Here is a 15,777-nt window from a genome sequence, read left to right on the forward strand (position 1 = left end):
TTATATTCACCATTGAAATTATCTGTATCTGTTGCTTTGGGATTTCATTGTATAATCGTGGTGGTATATTTTCCCTATGTTAGTAAAATTATAATAAAGAACTCAGTATAGGCCAGGCGCGGTGGCTCACACCTGTAATCCTAGCACTTAGGAGGCCAAGGCGGGTGGATCGTTTGAGTTCAGGAGTTCGAGACCAGCCTGAGCAAGAACGAGACCCCGTCTCTACTAAAAAAATAGAAAGAAATTATCTGGCCCACTAAAAATATATAGAAAAAATTAGCTGGGCATGGTGGCACATGCCTGTAGTCCCAGCTACTCAGGAGGCTGAGGCAGTGATTGCTTGAGCCCAGGAGTTTGAGGTTACTGTGAGCTAGGAGGATGCCACAGCACTCTAGCCTGGGCAACAGAGTGAGACTCTGTCTCAAAAAAAAAAAAAAGAAAGAAAGAACTCAGTATATAATTCCTTTTTTAAATTTTTGTCATTTTTTTAAACTTACAGAAAAGCTGAAAAAAACATGCTGTGAACACATAGATTTACCTACTTAATATCTTTTATATGTCTCTCTTTATACACACACACAAACCTTTTGCCAAATCATCTTAAAGCAGACTCCAGACATCATGACAGTTCATCCCTGTATATTTCAGTCTGCATTTCCCAAGAAGGGCATTCTCCTGCATAACCATATACCATTTCCACACCCAAGAAAATCAACACTGATTTAATAACATCATAGAATTTACAGTTCTCACACAGATTTCTCTAGTTATGCAAAAAAATGTTCTTTATGACTCCTTCCTAACCCCCTCAATTCCACCTAAATCTAGGATCTAGTCATTGACTCACACAATGCATTAGCTATTGCATCTTTTTAGACCCCTAATCTGAAATATTCCTACTGCCTCTTTCTGATCCTTAAAAGATAATTCTTCTTTAAATTAGTCTTTAAATTAGTGGCATAATCTTTTGAATCTATGTGCTTTCATAAATACTAGATGAGTCAAATCTTTAAGAGAAAATTCATTTGTTTTGGCATTTTCAGGGTTAAAGGAAATAGATGATAGATCAAGGCTTGTATTTCCCTTTTGAGATGGTTTTTTACTTTGTAGTGAGGATATTGTATAGTGATTTATGTTCATTCAATAGTCCACAATAGCTTAGTTGTAGTAATTAAACAGTATCACTATTCTCCATACAATGGTTGTTTTCTGTTTGGACTTTACTCACATGTTATTAAGTTTAAAGACTTTATACCAGAATGAGGAAGTATGTGTTTATTTAAAATTAGAAAATAAAATGATTATACCAAGAAACATTGGATAAAATTTATAAGTATTGAACATTAATCAAGTAAAAAATTTTACCTAATTAAGAAGATATCTTAGTAACTCTTTAATAAAGACTTATCTTTCAGTGACATTACATAAAACATAGCTATAATAGCTATACAGGATCATAAATAAGCCCAAACTTCAACTGTGAACTAAAATGAACCTCAGTAGATTAAGGTACAATATTTGGGCTAGTTCTTTAAAATATATTTGTATCTATTTTTTTTTTGTATCTACTATTTTTTAACAACTGAATGTGTGTGCTTCTCATATGGCAGTTTTGTTTTCTGTATTACTTAGATCATCGATTTTCTTCTTGTCAGATGCTAATATCAGAGAATTTGGACTTGAAGGGGCGTTATTGACCTTACTAGACAAAGAGACAGATCAGCGATTATGCCATGATATCAAAGAGACTTTAAATCATATGCTAACATCCATGGCAGTGGAAAAACTCTCCCTTTGGTTAAAGCTTTGTAAAGATGTACTTGCCGCATCAGCTGGTAAGTACTGGGAATTATCAATTAAAACAATAAAATTGAAAGGAAAAACTATATAAAATTGTGTGCCACTGAGAAATCATCAGTCCTGTCTGAATATTTGGATTGTGATTAGTTGTTGCTTTCTTTAAATTAAGATTCTAGTTCTGGCATTTTAGAATTCTCTTTAAGTTGAACAATATAAATCCAACACTTAAGCCTCCTTTATTTCTTTTGATTATCTCAGATTACTTTCCTGTATAAAACAAACTAAGAAGTAGAGCTGTTATTTATAAATGGTATGACCTAATTGGCCCCATCATTTTTTTCATACACATAATAAAATATACACTTGAGGGATTGCCTCAAATCAATGTAACAAAACTCACCAACGTTATGACATTTTGAGCAAGCCACTTTCTCCACATTTAATTTCAAAGAGTATTAGAAAATAGTGTTATTACCCTAATGTCTTTGCTAATACAAGGTAATCGTTACTGAGAAAATGTATTCAAATCTTTAAAGTTTATATCCTTGGAGTAAGAGTGAAAATAAATGATAGGAAGAGAGAAAATAGAAACCAATTCTAAGAACTGTACATAATTTATCTGATTTGATCCTTTAACCTGTTCTATGAATTGGCATTATTATTCCATTTTACAGGAAAAAAAACATGCTTGGAGAGGTAAGTAACTTACCCAAAGACATACACAGATAAATTCAGTCCTAAGCCTGCACAACTTTAAAATCCGCGAGCTTTCCACTCTATTTCAGTAGGTCTCAACTCAGTTATCCAAGCCTTACAGTTTAATGTAGCTCTTATCTCTGAATTATGTGAAAGGAAAAAAGGAACCATAAAGTTCCTGGAGTTTTCTGTATTCTCCTCTATATACCTTGATTCTTATTGGTCCTCAGATTGGTTTGTTTTACAGTGTTCTATTTTAAGTAGAGTTAAACAGTTTGTAAGTTTAACAGTTAATAATAAGTTAACAGATAATAAAAGGAAATAATTCATTAATCAGCACAGCTTTGAAGCTATTAAAACAGCAGTGAGTCTATCCTAAGAAAAATATTTTTAGACAGTTGCAGTGAGTTTAGGAACCTCCTTAAAAATCCATTCAAGCTCCCAGTGTTCAAAGAGCATCACCATTGCACCCCACCCACACTCTCTACTAGAGAATTTTGAGATTCCTCCATGTAGATGGAGGGGATTGATAATTATTACAGTATTTAGCATTTTGTTTGGTTTTTACTTTGAATATAATTTAACAACTTCGTGATTTTGACCTGGCACAGCTCTTATAGTATTTCCTTTAGACAACATTGTTATCTGTAGTTATTACAACTAATTATTTGATGTCACCAGAAAGATGTATGATTGATCAATAGTAATTCTAGTCTGAATTTGAAGTCAATTTTGTGTTCTTTTATAAAGATATCTTCCAGTTGATTATAATTACATGTTCTTCCTTGATAAAAAGATTTTTCAACTGTAATCTGTGTGGATACAATGCAAGAGGAAGAAGGAGATAAAGGGGATGATGCCTCAGTCCTGACCACCAGAAATGATGAAAAATCCCATCCTTTTACCAATCCCCGATGGGCTACTAGAGTCTTTGCTGCTGAATGTGTCTGTAAGATAATTAACCAGTGTGAGAATGCAAACATTGCACATTTTGACATTGCTTTAGCACAAGAAATGAAAAAAAGGGATTCAAGAAGTAAGTGGCATAGTAATGAAAAGACCAAATGATACATGTAGAAATGCTATCTGCTTATAGTTTTACTATTTTACTATTAATTTTAAAATGAAACTAAAGTTTTTATTCTTCTAAATCAGTTATGATTATATTTGTATAAGCTATAATGCTAGTACATTTTTAATGTTTAAATATATTTTTAATGGTTAAATTTCTTAAGTTGGCATTCGCTTTTGTTTAACGGGTACGTGCAATGAGCTAAGTTTATAGAGAACAGCCAGTTGTTGGGAAATAGTATGTATATCAGCCAGTTCCCAAAAATTATTTTCTGTCTTATAACTTATGCCAGTTTTTGCTTATAGATTGTTTTGATGTCATGGATATTACCTAGATAACATTTGAGCCCATCTAAATATAAAGCAAACCTGATTGTAAGACCATTTTGCCTTTTACTGTTCAGTTTTATTATTTTTACCTATTTATGTTTGTCTTTATGATTTAATTTCTCATTTTTTAAATTCACTTATACACATATGTTCAAAGACACAATGCATATTTCTAAATGCCTTAGAAATATTCTTTGCCATACAAAAGAATTACAGTAGCAAAATTGCTATTGCCAGTCTGAGTATGAATTAGGTATCTCTGATTTAATTATTTTTATGCAAGCATTTAGGTCTCTTATTTGTGATGAACACTGTGCTAGATACTTATTAGGTATAAAATTAGTATGCCTTAGATACTTAATGATTTCTGTGCTCCCAATTAAAATTGTAGTTGGTACTTATTAAGATATGTTGGTTTTGTTAGTGTGAGCTATAACTCTTTGATTTATTTTCATATATTCTAGGTAAAAGTTAGTTGTACCCCAAAATATTATGTTGTTGGAACCCTGTTAAAGGATTTTCTTATGTCTCTCCCTAGGAGAATTATTATACCAAAGAACATTTATAGAAATGAAAGGAATTCTCATTTATCATTTCTATAGCTAGAAATGTTTTATACCTCCATCATTTCTATGTTTGGCAAGACATGCAAAAATAAGATAATCTAGCTCATATAAAGAGCCACATAGAACTTTTTTTTTAAAGGAACACTAAGTTTCGTGGCTTCAGTTTGGCATAAAGAGAATAAAATACTGCCTAATTCATCAAATCCCAAAGTCTCCTAAGTACCAACTAATGTATTTTTTCTTTTCTTTTCTTTTCTCTTCTTTTTTGAGACAGAGTCTCACTCTATTGCCCGGGCTAGAGTGCCATGGCATCAGCCTAGCTCACAGCAACCTCTAACTCCTGGGCTTAAGCGATCCTCCTGCCTCAGCCTCCCGAGTAGCTGGGACTACAGGCATGTGCCACCATGCCTGGCTAATTTTTTTTCTATATATATATGTTTAGCTGTCCAGCTAATTTCTTTCTATTTTTTTAGTAGAGACAGGGTCTCGCTCTTGCTCAGGCTGGTCTTGAACTCCTGACCTCGAGTGATCCTCCTGCCTTGGCCTCCCAGAGTGCTAGGATTACAGGCGTGAGCCACCGTGCCCAGCCCAACTAATGTATTTTTATCAGAAAGTCTGAAGGAAATTTTTATTCAAGATACTGTCAGTACTCTTAAAGGATGTTAATTCTGCCTTTGGTGTTTGAATACCTGTATATAATTATTTTCTTGGGATAGTTTTTCATGTGTATTTGCAGTGTGCATTAAATCCAGCTTTAAAGTCTCTTTTTAACAAATAGTAAAAAACCAAAACAGTTAATAAAATCAGAGACACTTAAAAGAAAGTCTGGATTATGAAGTTAAAGGAGGAGAAATTATCACTTAACATAAATCTTAGTTCCAGCATATTGTGTTTCTTGATAAAATATTTTTAAATCTTTTATTCCTCCCCTTCTCTTCCAATATATTTTTTAATCTTATAGATGACTTTTTGGTGCTACATCTTGCTGACTTAATTCGCATGGCTTTTATGGCTGCCACCGATCACAGTGACCAGCTCCGTCTTTCTGGCCTTGAAACACTATTAGTTGTTATTCGGCGATTTGCAGCTATTCCAGAACCAGAGTTTCCAGGTCATGTGATTCTGGAACAGTATCAAGCCAATGTAAGCACTTTCTGTTAGAGAATTTTATTATTAAACATATGGATAAAAAGTCTGTGAAACTAATTGGCATGTCACTTCTTAATTCATAAACAAGTATATCTATGTGCTAACATCACAGTATAATCTGTATATAGAAAATGTGTGTTTGAAGAATAAATCTGATAGCTAATGTTTTATAAAGCTTCAAGTAAAAGCAAAGTGGTACATAAAACAGGTCTTTTATAACTTTAAAGGTTAATTTTTATAATTAAAACCTTCTTCCTAATTTGGGGAAACAGAGGACTTTGGTAGTGAAATCCTTTACAAAATGTCTAAGTAAACAAGGCAACACTAAATCATTACTAAATATTCTATTTAGGCTACATGCCTGTTTTATCTTCAAATCATTACTCCTGGAATAGGATAGTATATATAACCACCTTCATTTTTTTGTCTTCTAGATTTAGGAAAGGATTCAGATTTCTTTTACTGGTTCTATAATATTTTTAACTCTTTATTTGACTGGTGCATTGAGCAAGGAGAACAACAAAATCACCTGTCTTGTAATCCTCTAGTAGCATTCAACCAAAGATAGCTCTCATTATGGTTCAGCAGCAGCTTCTAATGGATAGCAGTTAGGGAGACCAGAGCAGTTCACCAGTTATTTAGCTGTCTCCATTACTTATTCCTAGCAGGTAATACCACTGTATGCTTAGAGAGAAAGCAAAAGGAAGGAATTGAAGTTACATAGAACTATCATATTAGAATAAAATATTAAAATTCAACTTATTTAAGGGGAACTGTGTTATATTTTTAGCCATCTTACAATTGCAAGTGCTAGAAATACAATTACAACTCACTTAAGCAGAAAAGGAAAATTATTGTTTGGAATCTCTTAGTTGGCTTTGCTTTTCTTCTACACTGACTTTTTTCTCAGATTTGCGCTCTCCAAGTGCTATATAGTACTCAGCGCCTTATAAAGAGACACTTCTTCTTTCACATTATTCCTGGCAAAAGTCTTGAGACCGTTCATTGTCCCAGTGTGGGTCCCTGGAGCATATTGTGTTTCTTGATAAGATATTGTTTAATCTTTTTTTCTCTCTCCTTCTCTTCCAAAGTATTTGGAAGTGCTGTTAGCTCCAAAGCAACAACATGGACTAAGAGTTGGAGACAGAGATGGTTCCCCAAAGGAAAAACAAAATTAGGATGCTATTATCTAAAAACAGAGGAAGATATTATGGGCAGGCAAAAATAACAGGTGTCCATAATACCTATTATAAACAAATAACTTTAAAATAACCTTACAAAGAGGGAGAAGTTGTGCTATCTTATTGATGTTTGATATATCATATAATTTCTTGCCAGGTAGGAGCAGCACTTAGACCAGCCTTCACTACAGAGACACCACCTGATGTCACTGCCAAAGCATGTCAGGTAAATGATTAAAAGAAGTTCAAGGCCGGGCCCGGTGGCTCACGCCTGTAATCCTAGCACTCTGGGAGGCCGAGGTGGGTGGATTGTTTGAGCTCAGGAGTTCGAGACCAGCCTGAGCAAGAGCAAGACCCTGTCTCTACTAAAAATAGAAAAGAAATTATATGGACAGCTAAAAACATATATATAGAAAAAATTAGCCAGGCATGGTGGTACATGCCTGTAGTCCCAGCTACTTGGGAGGCTGAGGCAGGAGGATTGCTTGAGCCCAGGAGTTTGAGGTTGCTGTGAGCTAGGCTGACGCCACGGCACTCACTCTAGCCTGGGCAACAGAGTGAGACTCTGTCTCAAAAAAAAAAAAAAAAAAGAAAAAAGAAGCTCAATAAATAATCTTAAAGGCCGGGTGCGGTGGGAGGCCGAGGCGGGCGGATCGTTTGAGCTCAGGAGTTCGAGACCAGCCTGAGCAAGAGCGAGACCCTGTCTCTACCAAAAAAACAGAAAGAAATTATCTGGACAACTAAAAATATATATAGAAAAAATTAGCCGGGCATGGTGGCACATGCCTGTAGTCCCAGCTACTCGGGAGGCTGAGGCAGAAGGATTGCTTGAGCCCAGGAGTTTGAGGTTGCTGTGAGCTAGGCTGATGCCACAGCACTCTAGCCAGGACAACAGAGTAAGACTCTGTCTCAGAACAAAAAAAAAGAAAAAAATAATCTTAGGAAGAAATCCTCCAGTTAGTATTTGTTACCAAAGTTCTTCTTTATTGTTGCTTTACTATCACTCTCAGCACACCATATTCTTTTTCTTTTTAAATTTAGAGAACTTCCTCTTCCTTTTTTACAACTGCATGGTAATCCACTATGTGAATATATTCTAATTTATTTAACCAGTTCTATATTGATGGACTTGGATTTTTTCATCTTTTGCTATTACAAATAATGCTGCAGTGAATGACCTTGTGTGTAGGTCATTTCACTGGTACAAGCATATCTGTGAGATAAATTCCCCAAAATTGAATTGATGGATTAAAGAGTATATTATAGGTGTTAACCATTTAAACTCCCACAAGCACTGTATAACGTACTTATTTTCTCATAGTCTCAGCAACATCATGAATTGTCAAACTTTTAGATTTTGTCTATGTAACAGTGTAAAAAGTGTATCACAGAAGTTTAGATTTGTATTTCAAGTGAGGTTGAACATTTTTTGATATACCTAAGAGCCATATAATATACAATTTTAAATAGTTGCTTTTTTCGGAATAGGTTGTCAAACACTCAATATGTAGCCTTGAGTAACCTGAAATAATGAAAAGTTGGACTGGCGTAAATAAATGATAAACATAATGAGGAAAACCAGTTTTAGTTCTTTCAACTTTCTTTTATTCAAGTGTATTTAGGAAATACTTGAGTGCCTCCAATATTCAAAGAACTGTGTTAAATGTTATACTGCATCTCTAATTTATCATCACTTTATTATATGTGTTCTTGCTGTAAGCCACTTGAAATCTTTTGTGAAGTGAAACAAAAACTAAATAAATACACAGAAGAGGACAAATAAATCTTCTCTAAGAAAAAAGAAGTATCATGCGTCTATCTGGAAGAACCATAGATAATTGTGTAAACATTTTGCATTGCAGAATTATTAATGATGTTTTATTTTTAAAATTAAAAATATACTATCTTCAAAAGACTCAAAATCTTCAGGATGTTAAATGTTAAATGGTTTATCTTTTAACTAAGTTACATTAGTTAACCACACAATCTCTGGTTTAAAAATAATGAGATGAAATAATCAAGATTAGAGATTTAATTCAACTATCAATCTAAGCATTTATGATCATGATTTTATGGCTTCATTTCTCCATGTTAATACATCTAAAATCTTCAATTTATATACTTAGTAGCACTAGTTTCCTTGCTTCCTCGTTAGATTTCATTCCTTTTTGAAATGCTGGCTTTTGACTATCATTATCAGCCTCATTTCATTGGATTTCTTGATAGCAGCATGGTTTCAGTGGCTAGATTCTTTTTTTTTTTTTTTTTTTTTGAGACAGAGTGTCACTTTGTTGCCCGGGCTAGAGTGAGTGCCGTGGCATCAGCCTAGCTCACAGCAACCTCAAACTCCTGGGCTTAAGCGATCCTACTGCCTCAGCCTCCCTAGTAGCTGGGACTACAGGCATGAGCCACCATGCCCGGCTAATTTTTTTGTATATATATTTTTTAGTTGGCCAGATAATTTCTTTCTATTTTTAGTAGAGACGGGGTCTCACTCTTGCTCAGGCTGGTCTCGAACTCCTGACCTCGAGCGATCCACCCGCCTCGGCCTCCCAGAGCTAGGATTACAGGCGTGAGCCACCGCGCCCGGCCTAGATTCTTGAGATGTGGGTGAGCTCTGCTGAACTCACAAGGATGATGTTTATAATTTTTAAATGTGACTTTTGATTTTCTTAAAAACTAGGTTTGCAGTGCCTGGATAACAAGTGGAGTTGTAAGTGACCTTAATGATCTCCGAAGAGTTCATCAGTTGCTTGTTTCATCATTAACAAAAATACAAGCTGGAAAAGAAGCTGTAAGTCATTTATATAATGAAAGTGCTTCTACCATGGAGATCTTAGCTGTGCTAAAAGCCTGGGCAGAGGTTGGTACTTCTTAATTTATAACTGGAATTTTGGAAGTTGTTAATAAACACCTTAGGTCATAAACCAAAATTAACTACTTAAAATTAACTACAAATAAGTCCGTTTTTAAGGTAAACAAGAGACTTCTAACATGAGATTAATTTTTATGTTAATTGACATGTTGGCCAAGTATTGTAAAGAGCCCTCCATAGTGTGTTATCTACTGCTTTAAGCAGGACCAGTTATGAGCCAGAGATACTTTATAATAGCCAATGGAGGCTGGGCACGGTTGCAGGCGCCTATTCCCAGCTATTCAGGAGGCTGAGGTGGAAGGATTGCTTGAGCTCAGGAGCAATATAGCAAGACCTTGTCTCTTTAAAAAAAGAAAAAAAACAGCCAATGGAAATCAACTGTTATTATATCAAAATCTGAATTCTTGGAAATGTGGGTCTGCTTATATGCTGTTTCAACTCTGTAACATCTACTTTAATCTTTTTTAACACTCTTTCATACAATGACTTTTGAATATTAAATAGCAGTCATTTTATTTTCTAAGAATAAAGAAATCTTGTAATAAAATGTTTAATTTTTATTTATTTACTTTTCTAATCAAGAGGAAAGCTATATCATTTTTTTAAGCATGTACAAAGGGAGATAGAATAGTATATATAATGCATCCACAAATACCCATCACTCAACTTCATCATTTACCAAACATAGCCAGTCTTGGTTCATACATCACTTTAATGAAAGGCATATAGTCTCAGATTGCAACTGAGAGAATTAACTAACATGTACAGAAGGATTTCCTCCAGTGGAGCTACTTTTGTTATTATTTAGAGTTGACAAACCTTTATTAAGAAGTAGTTTTGCCTAGATGTCATAATCTGGATCTAATTATGTTTAACAGTCAAGTCTTTGTGCTTTTTTTTTTTTTTTTTTTTTTTTTGAGATGGGGTCTTGCTGTATTGCCCAGGCTCATCTTGAACTCCTGGGCTCAAGTGATCCTCACGTTTTGGCCTCCAAGTAACTGAGATTACAGACGTACATCACCATGCCTGGCTTTTTATGCTTTTAAAACATGCTTTTACTAAAGTAAACAGAAAATCTGTAACCTATTTTACAGACAATTCTGCTCATGTGGTGTTATTTATAATAATTGAAATCTCTGTGCCCTTGCTTAAGCCCATTACCTCCTCCTGTTCTTTTCTCAGTAAAGATAAGTAATGACTGACCAACATATTCTGTGTAATTGAGGTCCATAATCTCTTTTCTGAAATCCTTGGAGCAGATATATTTGGTAGAATTTCAGGGATTTTAGAAAAGTAATACAGTACATATTTCATGTATCCGTCTTGGAAGTCTGGGGCAATACCATAGAATCTATAATCCAACACATTAATATATCTGTAGTAAAATGTTTGAATATTCATACTGTGTTGTATATAAAGACTATAAATAACTTCACATGAGTTCAGTGACTTTTGCCACTAGATTAGTTTGCCACAATACATTTTTTCAGAGCATTTTGTATTTTAGATTTGTAGATAAAGGGATAGTACATGTTACGTACTAAGTTGAGTACTTTAATATTCTGTAGTCCTTGTTAAATCTATTTATGTACACTTTTTGTAGTGATTTAGTGGTAAGTTTGAATGAAAATATTTTCAGTATTTTAGTTCAGAGGTGGCCCATGTGTTGGGATTATGAGGCCATAACTAGGCTTCATGAGAAAGAGTGCCAGGATCAATCGATTATAGATGCTGTGGTTGCAGATATGCAAAGTGGCAGCATATTTACCAGGTGTTTGTTATCCTTAATGCATCTCATTGAAGATAATATTTTTAGCGCTTTCTACCCCAGTTCTATGTGTGGTTTCACATATGTGCCTTCTTGATATCACTATGCATTTCAAATCCAGTATGCTCAAAGGTAAATCTGCCTCTTCAGGAAGATATAAAAATATTATGCACCTTCTTAGCAGATAAAAGATTTTCCTATTTTTAAATTAACCTTTTAACAGGTCTACATAATTGCTGTACAAAGACATAAAACCCACAAACAACCTTTGAAGACTATCACCTATTTAGAAGAAAGTGTCAGAAATGGATCATATTCATCAGATGGACTGCTTGACTTAGTCTACACAGATCTCGGCACACTAAGCAGACTCTGGCTTGCTGCACTTCAGGATTTTGCTCTCTTAACTTTGCCTTCAGAATTTGCCTCCCAACTTCCTGCTGAGGGTAAGGAGGTAAAATATTTAGATAATTCCTAGAGTGACAGTAACTTATATTTTCAAAATTTCTTCTTTAGCAGGTAACATTTATCTGAAACGTTTTCCCCAGAATAATTTTCACTCACAGAATAAGCATGCAAGAGTTGCTTTAGGGTAGGTACCTAGAAGTTGATTCATGAGATAGTAAGGCATGCACATCTTACCTCATAAGATACTGCCAAATTACTCTCTAAAGGGGATATAACAATTTATACATTCACCTGCAACATGTTTCAGTTTCTGCATACCTTCCCAACATGATATATTACCATACTTAATGATTTTTGTTAACCTGATGGGAATAAAATAATATTTCATTGTTTTGTTATTTCCTTGATTGAAAATCTTTAAGTTGTTTTTTTTTTTTTTTTTTGAGACAGGGTCTCACCCTGTTGCCCAGGCTAGCGTGCAGTGGCATGATCATAGCTCACTGCAACCTCAAACTTCTGGGCTGGGCTCAAGCGGATCCTGCTATTTCAGCCTCCTAAATAGCTGGGAATACAGGTGTGTGCCACCATACCCAGCTGATTTTTCTATTTTTTGTAGAGACAGGGGCCTTACTATGTTGCTCAGGCTGGTCTTTAACTCCTAGCCTCAAGCGATTTTCCCTCCTTGGCTTCCCAAAGTAGTGGGATCATAAGTGTGAGTCACTGTGCCCACTGGCTACCAAATAACCAACCCCTAAAATGCAGTATTAGTAACTATAAAAATTAGATCCCTATTTCCACCCCATACTTACAAAGTAAAGTCCAGTTCTACTAAAGGTCAAAATGCTAACGGCAAAACTGTAAAGCTGATAGATCTTTATGATCTTAAGTAAAAAAAATGTATCAGGTAATCCACACAAACCATAAATGACTGATTACATTAGTTTTAAGAGGGTGAAAGGAAGGACAGGCTATAGACTGGGAGAGAATATCTGTAAGGCATGCAACCACAAAGGAGTAGTATTAAATTATATACATAAAGGATTGATCAATCAATAAGAAAATGATAAACACCAAATAGCAAATGGACAAAGATTATGATTAGGTTATTTATGGAAGAAGCAACTTCTATATTGTACTTTTCAATGGCATAAAAATTGAAACAAAATGGAAATAAACTGATTTATTGATATAATTTAGTAGTAAAAATGAATGACAGACATATATCAACATAAGTAAATCTCAAAGGCATAATGTCAGTTAAAAAAACAAGTTCAAAAAGAATGCATACAATATGCCTTTTAAGTAAAGTTTTAAACACTAAAATATAGCTTACATTATTAATGAATATGTACATTATTGTAAAAGTATTAAAATCATCGTTGATGATTCACACTGACTTAAAGAAATTGGCAATGAAAGGAGGGGCAAGGATTCACTGTTGTAACAAAGTTTTAGGTTTTTTAAGAAAAAAGGTAAGGGAGGTTTAACAAAATAAAGCCGGGCATGGTGGCATGTTTCTGTAGTCCCAGCACTTCAGGAGGCCAAGCCAGGAAGATTGTTTAAGGCCAGGAGTTTGAGACCAGCCTGGGCAACATAGCAAGACCCTGTCTCTACAAAAAGTAAAAAGAAAGAAAAAACATTAGCCAGGCATGGTGGTGTGCACCTATAGTCCCAGCTACTCAGGAGGCTGAGGCAGAAAGATCACGTAAGCCCAAGAGTTTGAGGCTGCTGTGAGCTATGATTGCACTGCTACACTCCAGCCTGGGCAACAGAGCAAGACCCTATCTCTAAAAAAAAAAGGAAGAAAGAAAGAAAGTAAAAGAAGGCAAAATGTTAATGTCTGTCTTAGAAGTGGATAAATGGCTATTGGTATTTGTTTTAAACACATATATACACATATTTTGTTTTAAAATATTTTATTATTAAATTATAAAAGCAGGTCTTTCTCCACTCCTGGAGACTGACCTGTTCCACTCTCTCTGGAATGTATAATAAATTAACATATTAATATTATATAATATTATAATTAATTATCTATTAATTGGTTATAAAAGCTTAAGAATTAGCCTGCCAGGGTGCGGCACGGTGACTCATGCCTGTAATCCTAGCACTCTGGGAGGCTGAGGCTGGAGGATTGCGTGAGCTCAGGAGTTCGAAACCATCCTGAACAAGAGTGAGACACTGTCTCTACTAAAAATGGAAGAAAAATTAGGTGGGCACAGTGGTAGACGCCGATAGTCCCAGCTACTTGGGAGGCTAAGGATCACTCAAGTCGAGGAGTTTGAGGTTGCAGTGAGCTCTGATGATGCCATTGCACTCTAGGCGGGGCAACAGAGCAAGACTCTGTCCCCAAAAAATAAAAAAAAAAAGAATTAGCCTGCAAATTTCTTACAAGTTAAAGGTAAATCAGCCTTATGATGTTATGATGCAGCAGTTGTATTCCTAGGAGAAATAAAAACATTGATAATGAAATATTGGTAACATAGCAGCACGAATGAATGTCTAAAAACATTTTGGGGCTAATAAAAAGTCAGTCACAAATGAATATATACTGTATATATGATTCCATTTATATGAAATCCAAGAACAGGCAAGACTAATCTATGCTGATAAAAATCAGGAAGTAGTTGCCTTGGGGTATAGAGGACTTACTGAAAAAGAGTACAAGGGAACTTTCAGAGTGATAGAAATGGTCTATAGCTTGTGACAGAGAAAAGAGAAAATGTACTAGAAGCTAATCTCTTCTTTTATTCCTCCCGAAACTGTTTGCTTCCCTTTTTTGGTAGGTGGTGCTTTCTACACAGCAGAGACTAGTGAAAATGCAAAGTGGCATTATTACCACTCCTGGGCACTTATCCTTCATGCTACAGCATTGTGGCTTACAAGCACAGGCTTTGTTGTTGCTGACCCAGATGAAGGAGCATCTGATCTCTCGAGGCCTGTAACACCAACTTCCATGTGTCAGGGTTCGTCATCTGGGGCTATAGTTAAGTCTCCTGAGGATGTCTACACTGATAGATTCCATCTTATTTTAGGTCAGTAAAAGAGCTTACAAGCTTACATCTTACAGGGATTATTCTTAAATTTTGCCTTGCTGCCTCTTGGTGGCTGTCACTTTATTCTTTGTTAGGTGTTAATGATTGTCTTGATATGTATACTGGGTAAACTTGTATACATTTTGTAAAATGACAAGTTTTATTATTTTTAAGTCTAGAACTCTATTACAGTTGACTTTTGCATCAAGTCAAATCAATTATAGAAATTGTAGGAGAAGCCTAGATCTTTCCACATGATTTTGAAAAGATCCATGTGGTATCTCCAAATGTTCTGAATTTCTCAGTATATATATTAAAAAATACCAATATACTGAGGAGTTTTACCCCTTGTTCTCAAGGGTTGCAAGGTTCTAAAAAGTAGGTTCAATAAAAGATCAAAGATTACTAAGATTTTTAGATTTATGAAATTTAACCCATTTTTAGCCTTCCTGAATCTTCATTTTTTAAAGTGAAATGTGAGCTTCTACCATAAATGGAATAAATGGTTTTCCATATTTAACCTAGTTCTGAGGAAACAAACTATAAGATCATTACCTTTAAAGAATTTATTGATTAAATGAAATATGAGTGTTGTAAAGGCAAAAGATTAAATTAAAATTTATGGTTCATAGAACTTCTATTATTATTCATTCCTAGGCTAGACATGACCAGATTCCTATATCATTGAATATATTAAAAATTTATTTCCAGTTGCCTTAGGATGACAGCTTTTTAAAAACAAACTTATGGAATGAAGGATTGTAGAGTTATTATGAGCATAAGGTATTCAGTTCAACTACCTGACTTCAAATTCTTGATGTGCACCATTGTGACTGACCTTGAACAAATTAAGTTACTCAAGCTCACTATTATTATTTGATTAAAAATAAATTTTTAA

At 34.7% G+C, this 15,777-nt stretch overlaps 1 protein-coding gene across 7 annotated transcripts in view; it reads left to right on the forward strand.

Annotated features, from left to right (window-relative positions):
• HEATR5A (HEAT repeat containing 5A) overlaps positions 1 to 15,777 on the forward strand; it is a 109,064-nt gene that overhangs the window by 79,452 nt on the left and 13,835 nt on the right. For all 7 annotated transcript variants that reach the window (XM_045569115.1, XM_045569137.1, XM_045569148.1 and 4 more), the window contains 7 exons: positions 1,656 to 1,835; positions 3,293 to 3,532; positions 5,425 to 5,606; positions 6,951 to 7,019; positions 9,477 to 9,656; positions 11,660 to 11,882; positions 14,631 to 14,879. In XM_045569115.1, coding sequence (XP_045425071.1) covers positions 1,656 to 1,835; positions 3,293 to 3,532; positions 5,425 to 5,606; positions 6,951 to 7,019; positions 9,477 to 9,656; positions 11,660 to 11,882; positions 14,631 to 14,879 — 1,323 coding nt within the window. The remainder of the gene's footprint in view (positions 1 to 1,655; positions 1,836 to 3,292; positions 3,533 to 5,424; positions 5,607 to 6,950; positions 7,020 to 9,476; positions 9,657 to 11,659; positions 11,883 to 14,630; positions 14,880 to 15,777) is intronic.

This window comes from Lemur catta, chromosome 1 (genome assembly GCF_020740605.2).
Source record: "Lemur catta isolate mLemCat1 chromosome 1, mLemCat1.pri, whole genome shotgun sequence".
In the NCBI taxonomy this organism is placed as follows: domain Eukaryota; kingdom Metazoa; phylum Chordata; class Mammalia; order Primates; family Lemuridae; genus Lemur; species Lemur catta.